At 47.5% G+C, this 23,112-nt stretch overlaps 1 protein-coding gene across 1 annotated transcript in view; it reads left to right on the top strand.

The window, feature by feature from the left end:
• The first annotated feature begins 3,864 nt into the window (after positions 1-3,864).
• Positions 3,865-23,112, top strand: part of CAPN6 (calpain 6) — a 59,405-nt gene continuing 40,157 nt past the window's right edge. Inside the window, exons 1-3 of the mRNA XM_084535064.1 lie at positions 3,865-4,935; positions 10,290-10,344; positions 11,190-11,364. Of these exons, the coding sequence (XP_084391190.1) occupies positions 11,200-11,364 (165 nt within the window). The 5' untranslated portion in view covers positions 3,865-4,935; positions 10,290-10,344; positions 11,190-11,199. The remainder of the gene's footprint in view (positions 4,936-10,289; positions 10,345-11,189; positions 11,365-23,112) is intronic.

Below are 23,112 nucleotides of genomic sequence, written 5' to 3' on the forward strand. Positions count from 1 at the left end.
ATGTAGGATTTAAGTAGAATCTCTGCTAGAAACCACCTAATGTTTTATTAACAAATTGCCCCATGCAATTAAGTGAATAATAGATGAACATAGCTCTGGTGGGACAAGAGAACCTTGCAGTGGAGTGTCTGCAAGGTGACGGGCAGGCTGCAGGCATCTGTGATAAATGTTCATGAGTGGGGCAAAGCCACTTTGACACCTTGCAGCCGTAGTAGCCCTTCTGACAGGCATTAGGGCAGCTATTAGTGCACAGCAGTCTGGAACTGGAGTGAACTGTGAAGCCAAGAAGGCCTTTGGCATAAAAACAACCTTGCTATCACCTCCTTTGCGAAGAGAGTCCCCAGGAGTAACTACTTCTCCTGGATCAGGGCTGGGTGGGGAAGAGAGAATCGAGCTTGGTTCTCGGTAGCAGTCCCTTGTGGTTATCGGCAGGCATGTCACAGACTGCCCAGATGGAGCAGAGATCTCTGTCCTCCTGCAGCTGTGAGGGGCTCTGGGTCAGGCACAGTTGGCCAGCAAGGCACTGATCCAGCCAGGTGCTGCAGGGGGTGAGGGACAATCACTGCGGCTGGGCTGCAGGCCCGTGGGGTGCTGGAGTTGCTCGTGGGTGTGGGGTAATGCAGACAGCAAGGTGCGGTAGGGGAGGGCAGGCATTTATGGCAGCATGACTGGATGTTGAGCGTGTGCTGAATGTAGGAACATGTGAGAACCACTGCCTCGTGATGGAGCAAGTTCCCTTGCTTACTTGTGCTGTTCTGTGTCTTTACACAGCCCAGTTCTGCGCCTGCTGAGGGTGCAGGAGTGAGTCAGGTCTGGCAAGCAGCAAGTCTAGAGCAGGGAGAGTGCAGGCACTGCTCTGCAGGGTGGTAGCAGGCTGTGGCAAGCAAGAGACAAGGAATCTGGGGATGCCTAGAGATGCAGCACGGTTACTGATGTGAACCAGCCCAGAGGAGCGTGTGGTGATTGTGCTCAGCATACCTCTGACCAGGAGGCTAAAGACTGCCGGCAACAACAGCCAAGGATTCCAGGGACTGTGCTGAATGCCAGTTTGAGAGACCTCTTTCCAGACCGTGGCAGTGCCTCTGTGAGTGCTGTGCACAGCCCCACTGAATTACAAGCATTTTCTGCGTGGTTCTGCAGTGAGAGTAGAGCTGTCTGCTTGCCCTTGGTTGCCTGCCTGTGTGGCTCATCTTGCTTCCTTTCTAAAGCAATTTTTGTTTCTAATGAGACTTCCAGGAGAAGCTCCTCCTCAGCCCAGACAAATTACATATAATTCTTGGATTATGGCACCAGATTTAATACACAGAAAAGTTCTCATCATTTTGTTCCACAGTGGATCAAAGGCAGCTACTGTGAGAACACGTCTATATAAGCTGTGAAAATTATCAGCTCACAAAAAAGGAGAATTTCGTTGTACTCAAGTGTGATTTTTCATATTCTTCCCTCAACTGTGCAAATGAATCACAGCATGCGTGGTATATATAGGAGGACGTCAGTTTTTTATTATGATTTAGACTCTAGTCTGCTTGCTCAATCACAAATTGAAAACACATGGCTTTATTATGTAGAGCTTTTTTTTTGCACATTAAATGCTAGAACTGTAGTGGCAGCTTCCAGGGACTTTCTGTCCAAAATTGAGCATGCCTTCAAAAGGAAGTTGGGTAAGTGTTTTATAAGAAAGCAAACAGTCCTGCAGCGAACCTTACAGGACAGAGATTTATGGTACTACTTAACGCTTTGTCTTCAGAGTGTTTTCTGGATGTAACTCTTCCCCTGAGACCCAAACTCCTTTAGGCAAGTAGAAGATTTTTTTAATAGCAGGGATTGGGAGGAGTAGACCTATTCAAAAACTTAGATTGGCAATGCTAAAATGGGAAGGATTAAATGGAGGAAGCAAATTGGGGAGAATATTTACAACTGATATGAAATTTTGCAATGCATTTTTAAATGGCACTTGTTTAAAAATTGGCCTACATTTACAAAAATATAAATAAAAGCTCCATAAAGGTAAAAGTAAGGATTTTACAGTCATAAATGAGAAAACGTTGATGTCAAGTTAATCTAAATGAACCCAAAATTAAATTAGGGATAAGTGGATTATGCAGAGAAGTTTGTTTCACCAAAACTGCTTTTTAATGGGAATTTATTTTTGACCTTTCTTTTTCATTCTGCCTCAGCACAGGAAAATGTATTATTTTTCCCAAGTTCTAAACATGAACTGATGTATTTTCCTTTATTAGCAGGCTACAAGGAGCAAGACTGGACAAGTGCTTGAGTGATCATGGGCAGGTTTGTGATGTCTCAGACATCAGAGAGCACGGCCCAGGAGCAGCTCAGCCTCCCGGGTGGCTCAGGACCTCTGGAGTCCATTCTGTGGCTCTCTCAGACCAGACTTTTTCCGCATTCAGGTTGTTTTCTCCTCTGCAAGGGAAATGAGGATAGCAAAATCAGGTGCATTCTTGACTCTGAACAGTCAAGCTGGGAGGAAGTACTCGGCAGTGTGCAAGAGCCACTCCTGAAGCTGCTCCGGGCTTGCCACAGCGCTGAGTGGAGGGCACAGAGCCACCTGTTGGGTTTTGCTGCATCTCTTGATCTACAAACCCCCATCCAACTGCAAGTCCCTCAGAAGCCCTGTGAGATTCTTCCCCGTGGTCTGGACAGGCCGTTACCAGAAGGGATGCACTGAGGCAAAGGCATTGATGCTGGCTTTATGCAAGTGGAATACAGCGTGCAGCCTAATAAGGAATATCATGTTTTTCACAATACGCATTAATCTGCCCTGTTTTCCGTAGAAAAAATGCCTGCAACTCTTGCCAAGCGGCCTTGTCTCGTCTCCTCCTTTAAAAATTCATTCCCGGCTACAGCCACAACTGCAGCTAATAGTTTACTGGGAATAAACAAGGCTCTGCATTTTGGGTCAGCTCAGATGGTTTTCCGGTGTCCCTCGTGACTCATCTCTGGAAGGGTCATCCTGAAATACACCCCTCTACTGATGTGATCTTGGTACAGCCCAAGGAGTTTCAGGTTAAGAAGCTGAGGGGCTCTTTTTTTGCAGGAGTGATTCTGGAGTTTGGTGTGCCTCAGAGCAGGACCGACCTCAGCCAGGTAAGTGCCAGAGGTATCGTGTAAACTTGTAGCTACTTGATGTGCACCAGGATGAGCACTTTTGGACTAGTAATTAGCACAGTGAGAAAATGCTTTTGTCTCCTGCAGTAATGTATATTTCTTTCAGAACATGGCATCTTGATTGTGTGCTAACACCGAGCCAAGCACTCATTGTGATTTATTGCAAACCCGTGGTTGCTCTCATTTCTTCTGGGATAGCCAGTCTAATGCTAACACAAGTATTTTCTCTACAGGCATCATTAGCAGTTATACCAAATAAAGGGGCCAGACTGATAAAGCGTGCTTTAATTTCAGTGCTCATATAATTCCATTTTCCAGACTGTTTCTGATCTTCTGAAAAAAAGTCAGTGCTCACTGCAGACTCTTTCACTGTGAAATTCAAGTGGGTATTTTAGTCATTTGATTTTATTTTTGTGAAGGAGAGACTTTTATATCGTGTCTAAAATAGTAGATAAATGAGGACATAAAATAATGGAGGGGGCTGATAGGGAGTTACCCATTAATTTGCAATCCCAGACCTCTTCTGAACAACCAACTTCTATGACAAGGCAGAATGGAGAGAAATTGGAATGCTAAAGAAAGTTGTTTCCCATGGTTTCAGCACAAAGGCATGGCTGGAACAAATCAGCTGACAGTGTTGCGAGCATTTTCTTTACAGCTTGTTATAGATCTCTTGACTTGTATTAATGTAACAATCAGCACCTATCATATAATTTGGAATTCAGAACTGCAATTGTACCTCTCTGTAGTTAGCTGCAAAGCTGGCTGGTTTTAGGGCTACAGTGGATGCCACTGAAGGTTCTCTGTATTAAAAGTATGCAGGCACCTGTGCAGTTTGGAAAATCCTGTCTGCCTGCATATTCCTAAAAAATGAGGCCCATAGCCACTTTGCATTGTTGCTTGAAAATCAGTAAAAAGAGATGTGTTTTATTAGCCTAGCTGAAGAATCCAGGCAAAGGTCAGAGCCTGTGCAGTGTACGCAGGCCCAGCCAGGTCTCCTTTCAGGAGGGAAACAAAGTGGCACCAAGATTAAGCAGGTGGCAATTTCTGTCCTGAATCAGAAATGATCACCCTGAGCGTTTGCTTCAGAGTGCTGTTAAAAAGTAGCACGCACTGACAGCGGTAGCGCAGGGCTGTCCAGAAAAGCCTTTCTCCTTGTTATCTGCAAAGCTCTGCCTTCGTTCTCCTGCTGTCACCCCGGCTGCTCTGAGTCAGAGTCCCGTAGAGCCCAGATGTGTGGGGTGTTTTGAATGTCTGAATGCTGGCTGAGCTCTAACAAGGGGCTTGGACATCTGCATCGGGACGTAGGCAGAACGCCGGTGCCTCGAGGCTGAGATGTGGTCAAAAAACCTTAACTCATGCTGAGCAGGACAGAGCTGCTCGCTGCCTTGAGGATTTCTGGTTGTGGCTGCCAACCAAGGCCCCTTGAGTAGGGGCAAGTGTGCAAGAGACCTTCCAGGATTTTACTCGTTACTTGTGGGCAGGTCTGGGAGTCACACAAAACTCAGTGGCAGAAAACTCCTGTGTTTTTCTACTTTGGTTGGAGGCAGCGGGGCAGTTACACCCCTTCTGCTTGTGCCAGATGGACTCTTTCCCTCACGGGCACAGCCACCTGTAACGCAGCCTTCCTTAGCGGTTCTTTGCTCCACCTGTGCAGCCCCAGCACCTCCAGCTCACACCCTCAGCCCCCGTTGCAGCTGTGCTTCTCGCTGGGGGAGGAGTGACTGCAGCTTGCAATCAGCCCGCTCCAGAGGAGCACCGAGTGTTCGCGTTGCCTGAGCTGTGACTCCAGCGCTGCCTTCCTGAACGGTAAGAGCGGGGTTTGCCTTTGTCTGACCATGAGCTGACTATGAGAGAGGTAGGAGAGAGGGCAGGGTGATGTTTCAGGAGTGCATTTGTAATTCCTCATTTATTGCTCCTGCAGCTGAGCGATTACCACCGAGCTGTGGCTCAGCACCTCCCACGAGTCACTGCTGCCATGTGCCAGCACTCGGTGACTTGGAGCTGAGCTCTGTCCCCTCGCCACCACCACACAGGCATGCTAGCAGTTGGACAGGCTGCTCCATGCAGGGCTCATGTTTAAGAAGGACAGGGGGATCGGCGTGCGGATTGCAAACAGGGAAAATAAATGGCAGGACTCCTGGTGGAGCTCCTGTTCAGCTCCTGAGCCTGTTGGAAAGACAGGCTTGGTCTTGAACCTTCACTTACCCTCCTGAGCCGTCCTGCTGGGTGTAGGCTTTGCAGTACGAGCTGCCTCGTGGCTCCCAGCTGAAGTGCTGTCTGAGGTCTCCCTGTCCTGCTGAGTCCTGTAGAAAAGCCTAGCTGAGCACTATCGAGCTGCAGTAGAAGAGAAGGAACAAAGCTTTGGTTTGTAGCCAGGTGATTCTGGTGCTCCTTGATGCCATCTGTGAAAGCAAACAAGTTGTTGCCAGCCCTGTTCCTGATGCCTGGTTACTCTCCCCTGAATTTCTTCTTAGAAGTGATGGGGTGTGCACAGATGTTCTCAGCTGAAAACATGTGATGTTTTCTCTCAATTCTAATACTAAGTATGGCAAAACAGGGAGCAGAACAATGCTGGCACCTTTCTGTGTACATGAGAAGCAAAATGCTCGTGTCTCATTCCCGCAGTGAATTCCTGAGCTGAGCTGGACAGAGAGACTTTTATACATCTGTTAAAGTACTGAGTTACAGAGAACATAAAATAGTCAAATTAACCTTATTTTTCTTGAAAAATCCAAAAGCTGAATGAGAGAAGGGGGCAGATGTGACTCCATCCTGCTATTCCAAAGCACCCAAGAAAACTTGGTGCTTCATCCAAGCAGGCAGAGTGCTGCTGTGAAACAACTGAGCCCCTGCACCATGGTTGTTAATAGCAGACCTGGGAGCTGTTAAATGTCCTGTGCAGCAAATTTGATGTGAACTGGACGTGCTTTTACTTCTGCAGTTGCATATCAACCCAGTACTGCTTTAACATTGACGGTAAGCTTTTATATAGGCTTATGCAGAAGAACAGAGGATAGACACCCAATCTACAAGCCTAAAGCCTGCCAGTGCAGTGTGTGTGTTGGAGTGCTCAAGGAGCACGTTTCTCCAGTAGCTCTGTTTGAAGTTATGGGCAGTGATGCTTCTGATGCAGCAGTAGGAAAGCGATGGCCAAGATCACGAAACCGCAGTGTACACAAAGTGGAAGTTTTGCAACTGCTTTAAATTCCCCTGCACTCTTACTACAAATCTGCAAAGTCACTGCTTTGCGAAGTGACTGTTTTGTGCAGAAGGAGAAGGAAATAACCTTTTCCAGCTGGAGTCCTGGAAGCGCTTTCAGCTTTATAGAAAACCAGTTCAAAGTCATTTAAAACTTTTGGCTGCAGGGCTGCTTTTTTGGAGACAGTCCCTGATTTGATTGCTCTGAAGCAACCTAGGAGTTTGGAGGAGGAGATGTTTGCAGGAACGCTAAACAACTGTGTTTGCAAACAGTTAAGCCCTTGAGTGCCTGTGTTGCTCTCAGCCCAAACAGTGGCTCTGAGGCTGCATGACAAAGCGGGATGGAAAGAAGAGAGTTTGGAGCTGGGAGCTTTTGCACAGTGTCAGGGCAGGCTTACAACCCCAATCTCAAACGGGGAACCCACGAGCCAGCTGTCGGTTGGTACTGGTAATGGTAATACCGCTGTTGGCAGGAACCAAAAGCAAGCTCAGTACCTGCAAAGGAATAAAAATCCTAAAATTATGGCTGTACCCCAGTGTGGTACAGTGTGTGTATCCATGGGGACACCCCTTCGTGGCCACCCCCAGCTCCTGCAGCAGCAGGGATGTGACCCCAAGGCTGGGGCACTTCCATCTCAGGGGCTGCTTGCTGGAAGGAGCAGCATCTTGTGCTGCTGTGGAGTTAAATGGCAGTGAGAAACTTACTTTGCCCTTTTAGCCCTCACGCTGTGATTCTTTGAATCCTGCAGTCAGAGCAAACAAGCGGCTGCGTGGTGATGCGGAGAGCCGAGCCCCTTGCTAGACGAGGAGCTCCCTGTGGAGCAGAGGGCTCTCTGCAGCTGCTTGGCACCGCTCGCCCTTGGAACCGAAAGCTGAGCTTCTTGTGAAGGCGCAGCCAGCCCCGTGCAGCCCTGCGCCCCTCCTGCAGGGATGGCAGTAGGAGGGATGCTTTCTCCTGCCAGCGAGCCACTGAGGGGTGTGCTTGGCTTAACAGCTTCTCTGCCGCTTCGTACCCTGCTGGATTGTTGGTTACATGGGGTAGCAGAAGTGGAGGAGGTGACTTCTTCTGTTGGCTTTCGTGTGCTTGTTGCACGAACATGAGGGCAGCCAGGGTGTAATTTTTGCTCGCCTGCCCAGACAGTTAGCCAGCCTGGTTTGTTGTGGATCTCCTGCGTAGCAGCTGGGGAAGAGACCGCTCAGGACGGGAAAACGTGAGTGTAAAGAGCCCTGTTTGGTAGGGCTCTCCGGGCTGGGAGCAATGCTTGGAGCTCGTCCTCATACCTCGTGAAGAACTGCGTTTCAAGTGAGTGCCCCTTCCATTTAGGGCTGCTCAGACTGCCAGGAGCTGGTGCTTGCGACCATGTCACACGTAATTTAGCCACAGCTTGCTCGCTCCAACAGGGGAAGCATCTCTGAGTGTCAGCTGGGGGTGAAAAGGCAGTGTTGGGGTGAGGAGGGGAGGCAGGTGGAGCCTTTCTGAAATGGGGACCTGCAGGGACTTCACTTCGCTGTTGTGCTGAAGGCCTTTCTCTGAGTTGCACTGGAAAAGGGGAGTAGAGAAAGTCGTCAAAGCTCAGTGGTTGGAAGCCGAGAGATTGGGGACCTCCCGTACTGCTGCTGGGACTGAGGGGCTCCAGAGGGATTTTGGGATCAGCTGTGGGGGCTCAGCTCAGAGACTGAAAAGGATGAAAGAGCAAACCTGGTATTTGTGTGGTCAGGGAAAGAAACAAGCACCAAAAAAACTAAGAATGCCTGACCTGTAGAGCCGTTTCTTTTTTCTTTCTTCTTTGTCTCTTTCCCCTCCCCTCGAGCAGTCCCTTCCTCGTGACAGAGCTGCAGAGGGTCTTCAAGGCGTGGTGCAGTATTTTAGGACCACGCTTCTCAGCCCTCGTTACTGTGTGCACAGCTCCGTGTCACATGGCAGCGCAGGGAGCCCTGGAAAGAGCGGCTGCCAAGCCCTGCCTCATGTTTTCCTCAAGCACAGCTGCACATTGTGAACGTCAGCACAACTGAAGGTAAAACTTTGGAGGAGAAGGGCAGGGGGAGGCTTCTGCTGGGACCTTGAGACTGGAGGAGGGCGCGCTGCTGGGAGCTGTGATGGTAACCGAGGGGCAGCACCCGGGGCCGGCTTCAAAGCTGGGCCTTGCAGCAGGAGCCAGGTGCTTGCTGCTCGTCTCAGCGTGGCCGGGTCCTGCTGGGGGAAACCCCAAGGAGAGGAAGGGCTCGGCTTCGTCCTCAGCGCTCGGACCACCAGGCTGTTGTAGAAACTGCCTTCGTCTCCTGCACTGTGCACTTCCCAAGAAGAACAGGGGGAAAAAAAATAAAAAAGAGAGACTTCTATCATGTTTCGAAAGGTTATTTTGGGGTTCCTGCTGCACTGCAGTGGGTTTCTGCTAGCTCAGCAGATAGTGGTGGGATTTGTGTGCAGCTCCGGGTGTCGTGGGTGGGTGGAAAGCAGTTACGGGTCCAGCTGAGCCCCTTACGGCTCAGACATTTGCCCGGGATGGCCCAGGGAGCCCAGAGGCTCCCTTGGCAGCTTGGCAGCCTCCTCCTCCCATGTTAGCGTTCCCTTGCCAAGTGCTGCCTGGAGCCCAGGGTGAGCAGGCAGCAGCTTGATTTCGTGTGCTGAATTTGGGACCGCAATCAGTGCGCTGTTGCGGGACTGCGCGTGTGGGTGTGAATCCTGGAAGGATTGTGTTGCAGTCAGCAGATAGAGGGGAGACGGGGGGGTGAGCTCACTGACAGCACATCTCGCTGCGTTAGGCAAGGACAGCTGAGAGCCTTATCACCCCTGGGCCATTTTAAAAACAAGCGTATCTCGCAGATAGGCTGGGCTTAGAATCTTAGGTAGCTCCTGGGGGATTTTTAATAAGCAAGAATGCTGGTGATAGGAGATAGTCCAGCTAATTTGGGTAGGATACAGACTAATTTTTGCTTTTGTCCCTGAACAATCTGTGTATAATTGACAAGTTGACTTCGAAGAACTGGGTGGAGGTCTTTTTTGTGTCTTCTTGGGAGGCCGTCTGCTATGCAAGGTGCCTTGTGATGTTTTGGGGGGTTAAGTAACAAGAAAATCAACTTTAAGGAAATCATTACAAGTGGGATAGTGTCAGTGAGCTGTTTTGGTTTTGAGCAGTTCCTTTGCGTACAGTTTTATTTTACTGAAGCTGTGTAATGGTTTCTAAGGGACTCTGTGGCCCAGTTCCAAAAGGGGAAGCCCTGTCCAGGCTGAAGCTACAAGGAGTTGTTCTGTCCATTGCAGCAGTATTGGGATTTGACTCAAAGTCATCTCAGTCTTGACGTGTGCAAACTTTATTTCTGAAAGTCCTAATAGAGGACGGAGATTTTACCAGAATGGCATTTGAAGAATATCAGGCACAAGCTGGTTCTTTGTCCTGTCGCTTTGCTGTGTAAGTTCTGCTGGTAGGATTCAGGTGGTACTGACTGGCAGATTACTCTGTGTGTGGCTTGGAGGCTTTGGAATGGCTGCAAGAATGGCAGCAAGGTGGAAGAGCACTCCTGAATTCTCTCCTTTCTGTGAGTGAAGGCACTGGAGCAGCATTTCTCATCCTTGAAGGGCTAATTAATTCTGGGGCAGGGGAAGGAGTGAGTGGAGGCAGGGCAGGTTTTACAGCCGTCCCTACGTTATTTTGGTCACAGCAACTTTCAATCACGTTAAATTTGACATTTCCAAACATTTCTCAATCTCTGCATTTCCCCTGCTGTACTCACATGCCTGCTGGGAAAGGCTTGTGCCTAGCTTGGTTCAGTTTCCTGCAAACTTGTGGAATCTCATCCAATTTGGATTGCGAGTGGCTCGTGGAGCACGGGCTGGGATCCCTGCAGCAGGACACAGTGAGTAGGCTGCTAGGGCAATGTAATACCGTGCTCCACTGCTTGCATGTTGTTTAGTCCTTGTGATCTGCCAGGAGGATAACCTGCACTTGTCTTTATTGCTGTAGATACCTGAAGGAAGGGGAATACATCTCTAACCCGTAGCAGGAAGGGACTACAAAAGTAAGTTCAGATATTCTCTCTGCTCTCTTCAAATAGTACCTCAGAAAAACAGAAGCATCCCTCACATTCCCCAGACTTGACACCATTCAAAATGATTTCTGTAGTTGATTTTTGATTTGTAGAATGATCTTAAGCAACTTGTTTGAGCTCTGTGGCTGAGACTGTGAACTTACAGGACTAGATAGTTAGGATTCTTGGAAGCAAGGCTTGAAAGCAAATTGTTTTTTCTTTCTTTCCTTGTGGTTATTTTTTAAGATTATTATTGTTATGGACACTACTTGCAAATATTTGCAGCTTCTGGGAATTCGATTCCCTGAAATGTAACATAAAGATCCAAGACAATAATTCCAGGCAAAGTATTGCCACTTAAATTAAGATGGATAACTGCAGATATCTGTTTTCAGTTTTCTGTAGGCATAAGAGTTGGAGTAGATAATTAAAGCTTTAGAGGCTAGTAGGAGAATGTAGCAAGAAAGATGGTCCTGCTCTTCACACACAATATAAGTTGAGGGACAAGACCCACTCTTACCTTTACAATCCATTAGACAAAGCAAAATGCTCATTGTCCCTCATCTGGATTCTTCAATGCCTTTCCTGATGAGTTTTCTTTAGCCAGAAGTGTCATCCTTTTATTTATATGATATTTATTGTTTTGTTTGGTTTAGTCTGCTACTTAGCATAATCTAATTTATAATCTGTTTTAAAATCAGAAATCCAGAACTAATTTTGTTTAGAACAAGTTATGTGCTCTGTTGTCAAAGCCTGATGGGTGCATTGCTATGCGTTATGCTATGGACTTCAGAGAGACTCGGTGATTTACACAAGCCTATATTCATCTTACCTAGACAGAAAGAGATGTCTTCATCAGTTCAGCTCTTCAGAGATCAGAAGTACCACGAGCTGAAAGGGCAGTGTATCCAGCAGGGACGGCTCTTTGAAGACCCTGAGTTCCCAGCCTCAGATGAGTCCCTTTTCTACCAGAGAGCTCCGCCAAAGAAAGTTGAATGGAAGCGCCCAAAGGTAAAGGGCACCCCCCTTGTGATGGGATGCTGTTTGTGCTGTATCACTCCCACTGTCTTCTCTGTGCTAAACCAGTTATCTTAGTCTATTCTCCCTCTCTTTTTCCTTTCATTTCTTGTCAGTGTGTAGTTCAGACATCAACCTCTCTGTCCCATTGCTGTCCAAAACAGAAGTCGTGCCTTACTGTATAAGGTGAGAAGGAAGCATTCTGCACAGCCTAATTGTGTTTTTTACTGTTGATGGCTGTCTAATAACAAGCAACAATGGGTGGTGACTCCAGCTTCAGCAGCTTTTAATTCATCCCTCCGTTTAATTAAGAATATCTATCAGTAATAGATCAATAAATACAGAAATATATTCTTTCAGAATATTCTTCATTTTTGGGGTCAGTCTATTTACCACTGTAGTTTGATGTGTTGACAGAAGCATTTCAGAAATACATGCATCTCTTAATTGAAGTTTCTCTTTATTACCTGTCCCTCTGAGGGCCTGGTGTGCAGGCACAGTAATGGCAGTACAAAATCTGAGCTTTAGCTGCTAAACTTAGTGCTCCCACCATGTTGTCATTTTTTTTCTCCTTCTTAGGGAAGATATAACCCTTGCAAAAAACATTATAGAAAATGAGATGTTATGAACTGAATACATCCTTCTGCCTGGGATGCCGGAAGGAAATTAGTCATGCAACTCAATCATTTGTTCATCATAATAGCTTTCCACATGTTATCAGAGTAACTTGTATCTTATTAAAATGTATGGGGAAAGGAATCCTCACAGTAGCAAGGGGGAGTTGCTCCAATTCCAGGTAGCTGAATTATTGTTTAGATGTATGAATATATTATTTGTAATTTTTCTTGGAGGAGAGAGTAGGAAAAAGAAGATCTGCAGTCTGCCCAGCAAGGGAGGCTAGCTAATGCAACAAACAGCCAGGAGCAGTCAGTGGAGAGGTCTTCTTACACTAAAAGAAACTTGGGTATTTCCAACTGCCACTGACAGAATGAGTTGAGAGCCCATGTTATCAGCATATACCCACTTTCTGTTCAGAGCAAATGGCTTCATTTTTGTTCCATGGAGAATTAACTTGTGTTTCCAGAATCTGTTGTCTTGCTCTCTGTATAGTGCCAGAAATAAGAGGACACCATGTGTGTGTGGTTTGTTCCCAGGTTACCTTTGTATTAACTATACTGGAACCAAAAAGCTCAACTACGTACGGGTCTTGAGAGGTTTGGGTGAGTCTTGCAGTATGAGGCAGGACACTCCTGAGCTACTCCCAGGGGATACTCAACTACGCGGATGTGTAGCTGATGTAGAGAAGTGAAGACACGTTCCCAAGACGTGTACATAAACTTTCTGTACTGAACTCTACACCCTGTTCTTCTGCTGAGTTTCACAGAGGTTCTAGTGAAAACTCATCAGCCTGGAGTGAATGCAGAGTTTTCCTTTATTGATTGATAACATCTCTGATCTCTGCATGGCTGTGTTGAATTTACTGCAAATATTGCCCTTGACTTTTATAAAACCTGGATTACACCCCAGTGATTTCATACTCAGAATGAACAGCTCGTGTCTGCACACAGCCTGTAGTGCTGGTATCTGTTTGCCACTTCACCTAGCATCTTAACAGGAATCAAGTATCATGTCACTCTCTTCTGACTGTGGTTAATGTGCTGCACGTTTCAAGCTGTTAATATTACTTATGTTTGGGGGCTGGTAACTGGTTTGCTCTGAGGTTTCATGCTCCGCATAGCTTGTTTTTATAAAGCAGTTCAGAGCCATGAGCCACGTAAAATCATTCTCAACTTTGACCCTGTGGCTTTCCATCAGAGTGTGACCTGTTCTCGTATTCTGCCAACTGTAGTGAAGAGGACACTGGAAGCCTGTAGTGAGATGCACACAGTGTTTTTGCTCTGAAGTAGCACGTTTTTGTCCTTAATTTTACACGTCCACTGTTGGGATTAGGATTAATGTTCTGGAAGCACCAACTGGCTGGCTTTTCTAGAAGAGCTGATCTGACAACATGACCTACCCCATACACAGCTGGGTCTGTTCCTTGTCCTGTGTGATGGGGTGGCAGGGGAGGCTGACCAAGGCTGGGCTGTATTTGCTGGGATAGCATTAGGTTGTTTTTTCCTGCTGATGTTAATTTCTCACAGCAGCTTCAATAGTGAAATTTTAGTGAGCAGAACAAAAGTTTTCCTGCTAAGTGGCAAAACCCTGTTTCGTGTCCTCCCTCCATCTACAGAGGCAGTGGGTAGCCTGCCCAGGTGCTGGTACTCAGGTACCGACAGGAACAAGCACTCTCGTACTTCAGAAAACTTTCTGTGACACTGTCCGAGCAGCTGGGGAGTGCAGCTTTGTGTGCACAGAGCTGTGGGCTTCCTCTGCTTTTGCTTTCACTGATGCTGGTGTCCCAACAAGAACATTTGCGGTCTGGGAATCTGTGTCTTTCTGAGGTGAAAGCTGGTATTCTAGTTTCAGCTCAGAAATATGCTCACACTGTTCCGCCCCTGACTGGCTGGTGTTGGCCAGGCAGACCAAATGCACGGAAGGGCTGTCTGTACGCTCGGGTTTTATTCTGCCCGAGTGAAGAAAGGAGTATTAGAGGGCGAGAGAAAAGAGGAGGAAGGGCAAAGGATTTCTTCCCCTTTGTTTTTGTCTTTGGATTTGCACCTGCAACGTTACGTCTGTGCTGTTTGCTCATTCCAGTCACTCGCAGCAATAGGTCATTAACAGTCTGACATTAATTAGTTGTTTTGCACACGTCTCCTTGGGAAAGCGAACAAAGCCAGGGTAGCGTTACTTCTGTGGCACCCCTGGATTAAGAACCTGGTAACACAAAGGGCACCGTGTAATTACTGCGCGGCCTCCCTAGCGCGGGGAGACTTTCCAAGGAGAATTTCCATGCTGGAAAGCTCGTCCAAGAAACGGGAACGATGCGGGCTGCTCATGGGCACTGCTGGGGCTCAGGTTCCTGGCTGGGGGCGGCTGTCTTCTGCTAGGGGATAGGAGAAGCCTCCTGCCCCCTGCCATCTCTGCTGGCCCTGGGTCATCGGCAGCCACCTGTGCTGGTTCACCCCTCACTGAGGGCAAACAAGGCCTCTGCGTGGTGCTCCTGCTCAGCACCGGCGGTAGCAGCAAGCAGCTCTAGTGAAAATACTGGGGAATTGCAGTCTCTCTGCTTCATGTGTCTCGTCTGCCTGATTTTTAACGAGGGTTGTCTCAATTTTGTCACTGACACGATTGACTTTGCAATGGTATTAACTCCCACGGACATTTTGTGTTAAGCTAATAGTGGTGATCCTCCAGCCAGGGCTGAAAGAGCCGATAAGCTTGCTGCAGAGATAAGTGACGCGTTAGTTAGGCATTCAGAAGGCAACATAATAGTCTCATCTGACAGGATGAGAATATTAGTGTATGCTTTCCTGGATTCTCTGCCTGACCCTCTGGTTTATAAGCCCTGATTACGCTTTCCTTTGCATCTTTTCTTTATGAAAGAGCTACCCTCATGTCCTGGAAAGACAGAGCTAGTTCTCCTTCAGTAAGACAGCCCAGAAAGACACTAGCTGAGATGATGGCTGAGCTGCTTCCCGAGAAAACCCTCTCATGTCCCAGAGCACAGAAGAGGTTGCTGTTGTGTTTCATTAAACCCCAATAACCCACTGGTGCCGTATCTGACTGGAAGTGGGGAGCTGCGTGCTCATGGCCCACTGCCTGCCCCATGCTCCTAGAAAGACTGCATGGAGACTAACTGGTGGAAGATAACCAGTTGGCTACGGAGCTAAAACATCTTGTGCTTGCAGTGCTGGAAACCTCCCCCACCTCTGTATCTGCCTTAGAAGTCTTGGCCCAGCTTTGGAAGGGAGGGGAGGCTCAGGGCATGCCTGCCTGGGTGTTTTGGCTGGGTTAGCTTTATGTGTTCTGCACTAACTTTCCTTGTCCCACATATTTTCCCAGGACAGGATTTGGGGTCACAGTAAGCAGTCCTCCTGAAGGTTTATTAGCATCCCAGTCCTCACAAATTTTGCAGAATGAGTGTCACGAAGGGCTCAGGTGGTGGTGCTCAGCACTAGGCTGTCAGGTGTAAGCACAGCTGGGCTCGATGCCCCTCGGAGATAAGGCATGGCTTGCTCATTTGCTTCCTGTCTCCTCTGTAAGCTGCATTGCTTCAGTCTAAATCTGTTTTCCAGTTTGTCCACGAACAAGACCAGAGACATCTGCTTGTTTTTGGCACTGCCTGTCAGCCTTCAGTAATTTATGCAGGAGAGGCACTGGAAAGGGAAGGAGGGTGGCACGCTGTGTCTGCGTTCGGGTGGCTGTCCTGCAGTGCTCTGCGAGCACGGAGCAGAGCCACAGCTCCTCCGTGGTGCTTGGGGGATATCAGCCAGGATGGTGCCTGGGGTAGCCCAGAGCTGGAGGGAGAGCGGAGATTGAAGGGGGATGCCACGAACTGCCCTGACAGAGCGGCGTGAGCTCAGAGCAGCTCAGTGTGGCTACATTGCTGCCTTCTGTGTGACAACCAAATCAGCTTGTAACCCCTGCGAACAGTGATGCTTCATTGCTTTGTCAGATTTCCTCCCCACGCCCACAGCTCTCTTGATGTAATGATCACTTGTGGCTCTGCGTGCCTTTCCTTCTCCCTTCAGCCTCTTCTTTCTGGTTAAGAACATGGGGCAGGGCCAGCGCACTTGCTTGATGAGAGCAGAGGTTCCTCCCACTTCTCATCCTCCCCCTTTGTAGGGTCTGATGTCTGTTCTGTGAAAACAACTTGTCTGCAAAGCCTGCTGATACTCTGGAACCAGCAGAAGCCCTTTTGTTTTCTGTTTCCCTGCCTACACCCAGAGTTGTCCATGTTTCTGTACTGCTGGTGATTATCGACTCTCAAAGCACAGTCAAACACAAATTGTGAAGCCTTGTGTGCTGTGACATCTGCATTTACACCTGAAGCACACGCATGTATGGAACATGCCTGTATCTGGGAGGTGAGGCAAGGTCCTTCAAAATGTGGTTGTAAGCCTCTGCTGATGTTGAAGGGAGCTCAGGAATCCTTTGCTGTGCCTTGAACATATGAACGTTACTGGGAACACAAAGGTGGTTTCAGGTTGTAGGTCATTATGTGAGCCACGCACCAATGCCTTGCTGCTTGCTTGTTTGTACTTCTCTGGTACGTGTCTGTAGGAGAAAAGGACTGCGGAAGACTTGGCGTTGCATCAATGTGAAATAAAGCTGCTTTGTCCTTTTGCTTCTCTCGCATCCACAGGTCATAACACCGTGGCTGTTGTCCTTTGCAGACAAACCAAGCCTGGCGTAGCAGCTGTCACCTTCTGTGGGTGACTTTCAGACATGGCACTCTGCTGCTAGGGCTCCAGGAGGATTACAGGACTTGCTGGATGAGAGCATTTAGCATCCAAACAGGCATTTTTGTCTGCTGTAATTAGCTGTGATTACACATGCAATTGCATGCAATAACAAGGAGGCTATCTGCCATCATTACCACTAGTTTTATTTGCCATTAAAAGCAGATTTAGTTTGTAGTCTTGACCTCCAGATAGGAATTTCTTGTTCCTAGCTTTTCAAATGATTGGCAGATGTTTGTCTGGTAAGCATACTTGTGTGCCTATATAAAGGGAAGGGTTGGAGTGCATCTTAATTTTTCTAGCTGAGCATAAGCCTGTATGCTGAAGGATTTCCTAGAAGAGCTCTGTAAGGTCATAGGCAAAGTGGGCTCCAACTGAAGTGTAGGCCATTCATCTAAAAGAAATAGAAAAGAAACTGAGAGCTAAATTCTGGGAAGATGCCTGCCCTGGAAGGTACCTGGAGAGGCTGATGGGAAGTTGGTGTGCACACGAACTGTGCTTTTTGTTAAAATTGTGGAGACGGAGCGGACAGCATGGTCCTCTCAGAGTGATGCAACCTCCTGTTAGTATGAAGGATGTGGGCAGGGGGACAAGAGGTAACAGGAAATCATCGGAAGACAGTGACTTTTAGATGGTGCTAAATGCTTTTTTCCCTCGTCAGCTGTGCACACACCAAGGCACGTGCTCCGTATCCACCTGCGGATGACGCCTGGCGTTGCTGAGCACTCGGTTTGACAAGGTGCCACGGTGTCCCCGGCGCCTGGCCGTGTCCCTCTGTCCTTCCGTGCAGCTGCCAGCCTGCAGGGCAGTGGCTGCTGCTGGGGAGGAAGGCGTTAAATCTGCCCCAGCTGCAGGGGCTGGGGCATTGGCGCAGCTCCCGGAGATGTGGCAGCACACAACCACGCTCTGCTCACGCGTCGCCCAGGCAACTGCACAGTCAAGTGGCAGGGATTTAAATCCAATTGTCTTCAGGTTGTTGGGTTTCATTTGGAGCTGGGGGAAGGGGTGGTGTGTGGAGGAATGGTTAAGTGAAATAGGACACGTGGATGTTGGGCAGTTAGGAGGCAATGGGCTAGTAAAGTACCGTACTCAACTCACATGAGTCTGGCACGTACGCAGCTGGCTGAGAGCCAATCAGGCTCAAGGACACGATGCCCTTGAGCGATGGGGAAAGTCCCTAAGGCGGGATGGTGGCTAAAAGAAGGAGGAACTACCTGAAAAGAGCGGGAAATGTTAGCCAATCCTGAGCTTAGTTTTTGCAATATGTATGAGTTGATTATGTTCGAACTAGATAAAAGGCGACTGAGCTATCCATTAAAGTTGAAGTTCACTGTTCACTCATATTGAGCGTCTGTGTCTTCCTTCCGTCGACAACAGTGGTGTGACGGGTGGATGTTACTGATCTGACAATGAACTGCCACACGTCTGAGATCCTGGTGTAAGCAGGACTCCACCGTGCTGTGTATGTGATGCTGACATTGGTGCTGGCACTTGGCTTCCAAGCCTTGTTGGAGGAGAGACTAACAAATCTACCCCAAGAGCTCTAGGTGTTTAGTGAGGGGGGAAGTTTAGGGGAGTTAGCAGTCCTCCATACGCCTGAGCTGTCCTCGTCCTCACACCCCAGCAGCCTGCAGGCAGGAGCAGTAAGGTTTTTAAAGGCCCCGTGGAACTGGATTCCTAGGAGAGGGTGTCAAAAAGTTGAGGGCGAGATCTTTCAAATCCAGGTCAAACCAAGCTTCATCCGTACAGTACAGCTGCAATCCAGGATCAGTTGGATCCAGAACCTGCTGTTCTGGTGTCTGATCTGGTGAAATCAGCTGTGAGTTGTGGTCAGCAGTGATTTGTGTGTGAGAGAGGGCCACGTGAACCACCTGAGATTCAAGGCATTGTGAAGCACTTAGCAGCATCCTGGCATGGCTCCAGTATATTAGGAATGTTTCCATGCTTTAAAAGCCAAGCAACGTTTAATCAAGGGGAAGAACACTTAACCAGGCATCGCTTAAAGTGGCTCATGAAACTGCTTTTATTCACAGTGAGCAAGAAGGCCCTGGCCTTGACTCCAGCTGTACTTCCGAAATGTTTTTCAAGCCAACCGAATGTTCACAAGTCTGGGCAGGGAAGGCCTCTGTGAGGTAGTGAGGGTGATGACCTTGAAAAATAGGCTCTAGAAGTGATCAGACATCGGCAGCTTCAAGTTTACCGTTGTGGTTAGAGAGCATAGAGAAGAACAATGAAGAAATTGATCTCGATATAACTTTATGTTATTATTTTAATGTATTATTTGAAGAACTTATTTAGAAAAATTACCTCAAGGATTGTATAGCTCTAGGGCAACACAGACTGATTCAAGCATGTGAAGAAGAATCACAGAATCACAGAATTTTCCAGGTTGGAAGAGACCTCAAGGTCATCGAGTCCAACCTCCAACCTAACGCTAACAGCCCTCCACTAAACCATATCCCCAAGCTCCACATCTAAACGTCTTTTGAAGACTTCCAGGGATGGTGACTCCACCACTTCCCTGGGCAGCCTGTTCCAGTGCCTCACAACCCTTTCAGTGAAGAAGTTCTTCCTAACATCTAGCCTAAAACTCCCCTGGCTCAACTTAAGCCCATACTCCCTCATCCTGTCACCAGGCACGTGGGAGAACAGGCCAACCCCCACCTCGCTACAGCCTCCCTTGAGGTACCTAAAAAGAGCGATAAGGTCGCCCCTGAGCCTCCTCTTCTCCAGGCTGAACAAGCCCAGCTCCCTCAGCCGCTCCTCGTAGGACTTGTTCTCCAGAAGTGAGTTGTTACTTTATAATTTGCTTTCCTTTCCTGTTCCTATACTAACTCAACTATATGCGTTACATACTGGTGTACAGAGAGCAAAGAAGTAACTGGAATCCACTGAAACTGGAGTTCCTATTCTTGCAACCGGGGATGTAAGTTATGTAAGTTCTTATATAGAGCATTAGAACAGAAAAGCATTGTCGTTATTACTGCTACCATAAGATCATCCTGTAATCACTTAAAAATTAACAGTAGCCCTGGCTGCTTCAAATAATTGGTCATTTCAAGGAGCAAGCGCTTGTCAGAAAAAATGGTGGATTGGTGTGTTTTTGTTGGTGTGGGGAGGGTGGGGATATGTTCAGTGTTGCAACTTCCTCCCAGATACACTAAGTCAAATGAAACATTTCTTGAAATTTTCCTTGGAGGCAAGGAAACATTTTCCAGCTAGAACGGGACTTTCCCTGCTGGTCTCCTAAGGTACTTAGAACGGCATGTTCTGACAGCGGCTGGCCAAGTGATTCCTTGAGAACAGTGTGGACTTTGTTATGTTCATTTTCTCCCATTATTATTTTCTCCTAAAGTTTTGATTTTTTTTTTCACTGAACATGTTCTGAAAAGAAAATGACTACTTCCTTTTCAAGGGAGCATGCCTTCATGTGTTCCGGCCTTCCCTGTTTGCTCTGTCTTCTCTCTTCCTCCTCATATGAGACCTCTTTGCTCAAATTATTTGTAGCAATAAAAGAAGCAAGCTGTCCAGGTGAATTAACCATTAGCTGTTGTTTGCAGAGTCATGCTGATTAACTAGGCTTTCTGAGAAGAGTCATGCTGGGCTTTTTCAGCCTTTTTCTTCTAGACTCTGTGCTTTATCAGTGTAATGGCCTCGTGCAGATAACAGATCCAATGTGGTGAGGGTACCAAAGTGTGTGTGTGTGCATGTTTGTTTCTAGCTCTTCTGATGGTGATTTGCTTTGAATACAGGGGAAGGGGGTGTCTCTCTAAAGAGAACGGAAATAAAAGACCAAACGACTGTCTTTTTTTTGGACTGAAGAGTGCTCCGACTGGATGCCAATGCATCGTTTTGGTGGGTCGTGGAATATGCTGTTGCTTCTATATCTGGGATGTGCCTTGTCCTGTTGCCTCAGAAATCAGACAGATGACAGCCAAGGCGAGTTAAGAACAGAAAGAAGGACCAGAATTAGAGTGATGCCCTTCAGCACCCTGGCAGATGAAGGTGGTGAGCTACATGCAGCTGTTTTGTACCATTGGTTGTCCTTACCCTGCCTAGTAATGGCAAAGGTAGGGTTGTCTTGGGCATGTGCTTGTGTGTTTCCTATCTGGGAAGAAGGCTTCTGTGTGTTTGTTTTCCTTTTCTGGCTCGAAAAGGAACAAACAAAAAAGAGAGGCTTTGATTCCTTCTGGAGGCTGAGGAAGGAATCCGATAAGACTGAGATCAGTTTGGGGTGGAAATGTCTTCCCTAGATTTTCAGTGTTCTGTCTTCCAAATTGGATGACAGGTTCAGTCTTGTTTAGCTTGGATTTGACCAAGATGCCTTTCTTTGGGGCAGTTTAGATTTGTAATTTTTCATGTAAAGAACTATTTTACCGTTTGTATCTGTGAAGGATACTTGACAACAGGGGCTGGGCAGCCTGTATCAGAGCTCCTATGGGGAAGGGCTCCCTCAGCAACTTGAAAATTGTTTCAGGGATTAAGAATTGCTGAATAAACAACCCAACTGCATGGAGATCAAGGTTCAAATTCCAAAGCTCCTGCAGGTATTCATCAGTCTCTCACAACTCCTCATATGAAAGGTTTATAATCTGCCAGGCATCTGGTTTTGGATGCAGACGTTCTTGGTGCCCAGCTAGGTCTTCTCTGATGTCACTCAGAATTTATAAGGTGCAAAACTGTTGATACTCTGGCAGCTTGGGGAGGATGACAGCCAGGCTTAGAGCCACAAGAAGGTGTTTTTTTTTTTTTTTTTTTTTTTATATTTTGGAGACAGTGTTCCTCCTCTATCCTGTCTGAGTAGGTACAGCCAGGCTTGCTGAAAGAGTAACAACACTGACTTCTTACTTTCCTTCTTTGGTATTTCTAAAATGGGGTTGAGGATCTGGGCAAGTTCATGGTCATCCTGATTAGATAATTTGAAAAGCTTTTTCCTTCTTCTCTTTACTCTGTCACCCTTCATGGTTTTCATTTTTTTAATGTTTGGCTACAGAACAGTGCAAACAATGACAGAAAACAGGATTTCTGTTTACCAAGGCAGGTTCAGGCCTCTGTGAGTCTCTTCCCATCTCATTCTGCCAGTAGATTTATGAAGAATTCACACGTGGAGTTGTGACAAGATATTTACAAACCCAGCGGATAAACTTTCACTTTTAGGGGGCATATCACACATAAGCCATGTAAACCGTGGCTGACAGCCCACAGCATCTGAAAGCATCCTGGGGAAATGGGGACGCTCCAAAGGAACCACTGAAGAGCCTACAATTTAGGCTTGTAATAATGTTTAAAGTTAATATTATCAATAGTCTGTTCTTGTTAGTTAATCTCTCAGGGAGTCAACCATGCTAGAGACACCAGCCCAGTTCCTCATACAGATGTCAAGCATTTCATGGGTGCCAGAGTCACCAGGTTTTGTGTCTGGTCCAAATAACTTAACAACTGCTAGTGCTTTGTGCTCTGCGGTCCCCACTCCGAGCAGGCAGACGCGGGTGTACGAGGATGGATATTTGACAGGGACTTGGGAAGCCAAATGGTGCTACAGGAGGATGAGTTGCATTACCACACCATGGCAAAGCTGTGGCATTTCAAAGGCAGACAGAGACCCAGAATCTGTGCTGTAGATATTGACAGATGTTAGCTAGCTTTCTCAGGGGGATTTAAAAATAGATGCCTTGCTGAGGTGAGTCAGCATTCACATCTGCTAAGGATGGTGGGGAAAATAGTTGTATTCCTGATGGACGGTATAGCCATCTGCTTTTCTAGATGATGTGTCCAAAAAGCACAGAAAGCTATTGGACATAGCAGTGCTCAAATGCAAAGGGCTGCTGCAGATGTGTTGTTAAACGCTTTCTTTCACAACTGTTTTGTTCCTGTAGCAAGGAAGGGAGCAGAGCTGTGTGTGGTGCCCTGAGGACTCCTCTCACATAACCAAACAAACAAGTAGGGATCTCTTAACTCCCTTAATCCATTCCGGCAGTTATTGCTGGCAGTGGCCAGGGTTCAAGTCTTGGAGGGGCACGTATGGCTGTGTGACCCTTGTCTGAGTCCAGTTTTCCTAGAACAGGGTCTGCTGTTCAAGTCAAGGCTGAAATTCGTCCCGCAAGTTGCCACGAGGGGAGGTGAACTGGAAAGTTCAGTGCGTTGTGGCTCAGCCATGCTCTGAATAAGAAACCTTGAAAATTTCATGGTATTTCATCCAGCTGGGATCCATTTCTGTGTTTGAGAAAGTTCATCAGAAACAGGAACGGGAGCTCTGCTCCATCCTAGGCTCTCACGCTTCTCTTAGCCCTTCTGCACCGGAGTGGTGCTGCCTGACCCTGGCAGCATGCTGAGCCCTAAAGAGGCCTCGGTAGAGTTCCCGGGAACACTAACGTGAAAACTCTCTGTGTAGGAGAGC

Source organism: Aythya ferina, assembly GCF_964211825.1.
Source record: "Aythya ferina genome assembly, chromosome: 13".
In the NCBI taxonomy this organism is placed as follows: Eukaryota; Metazoa; Chordata; class Aves; order Anseriformes; family Anatidae; genus Aythya; species Aythya ferina.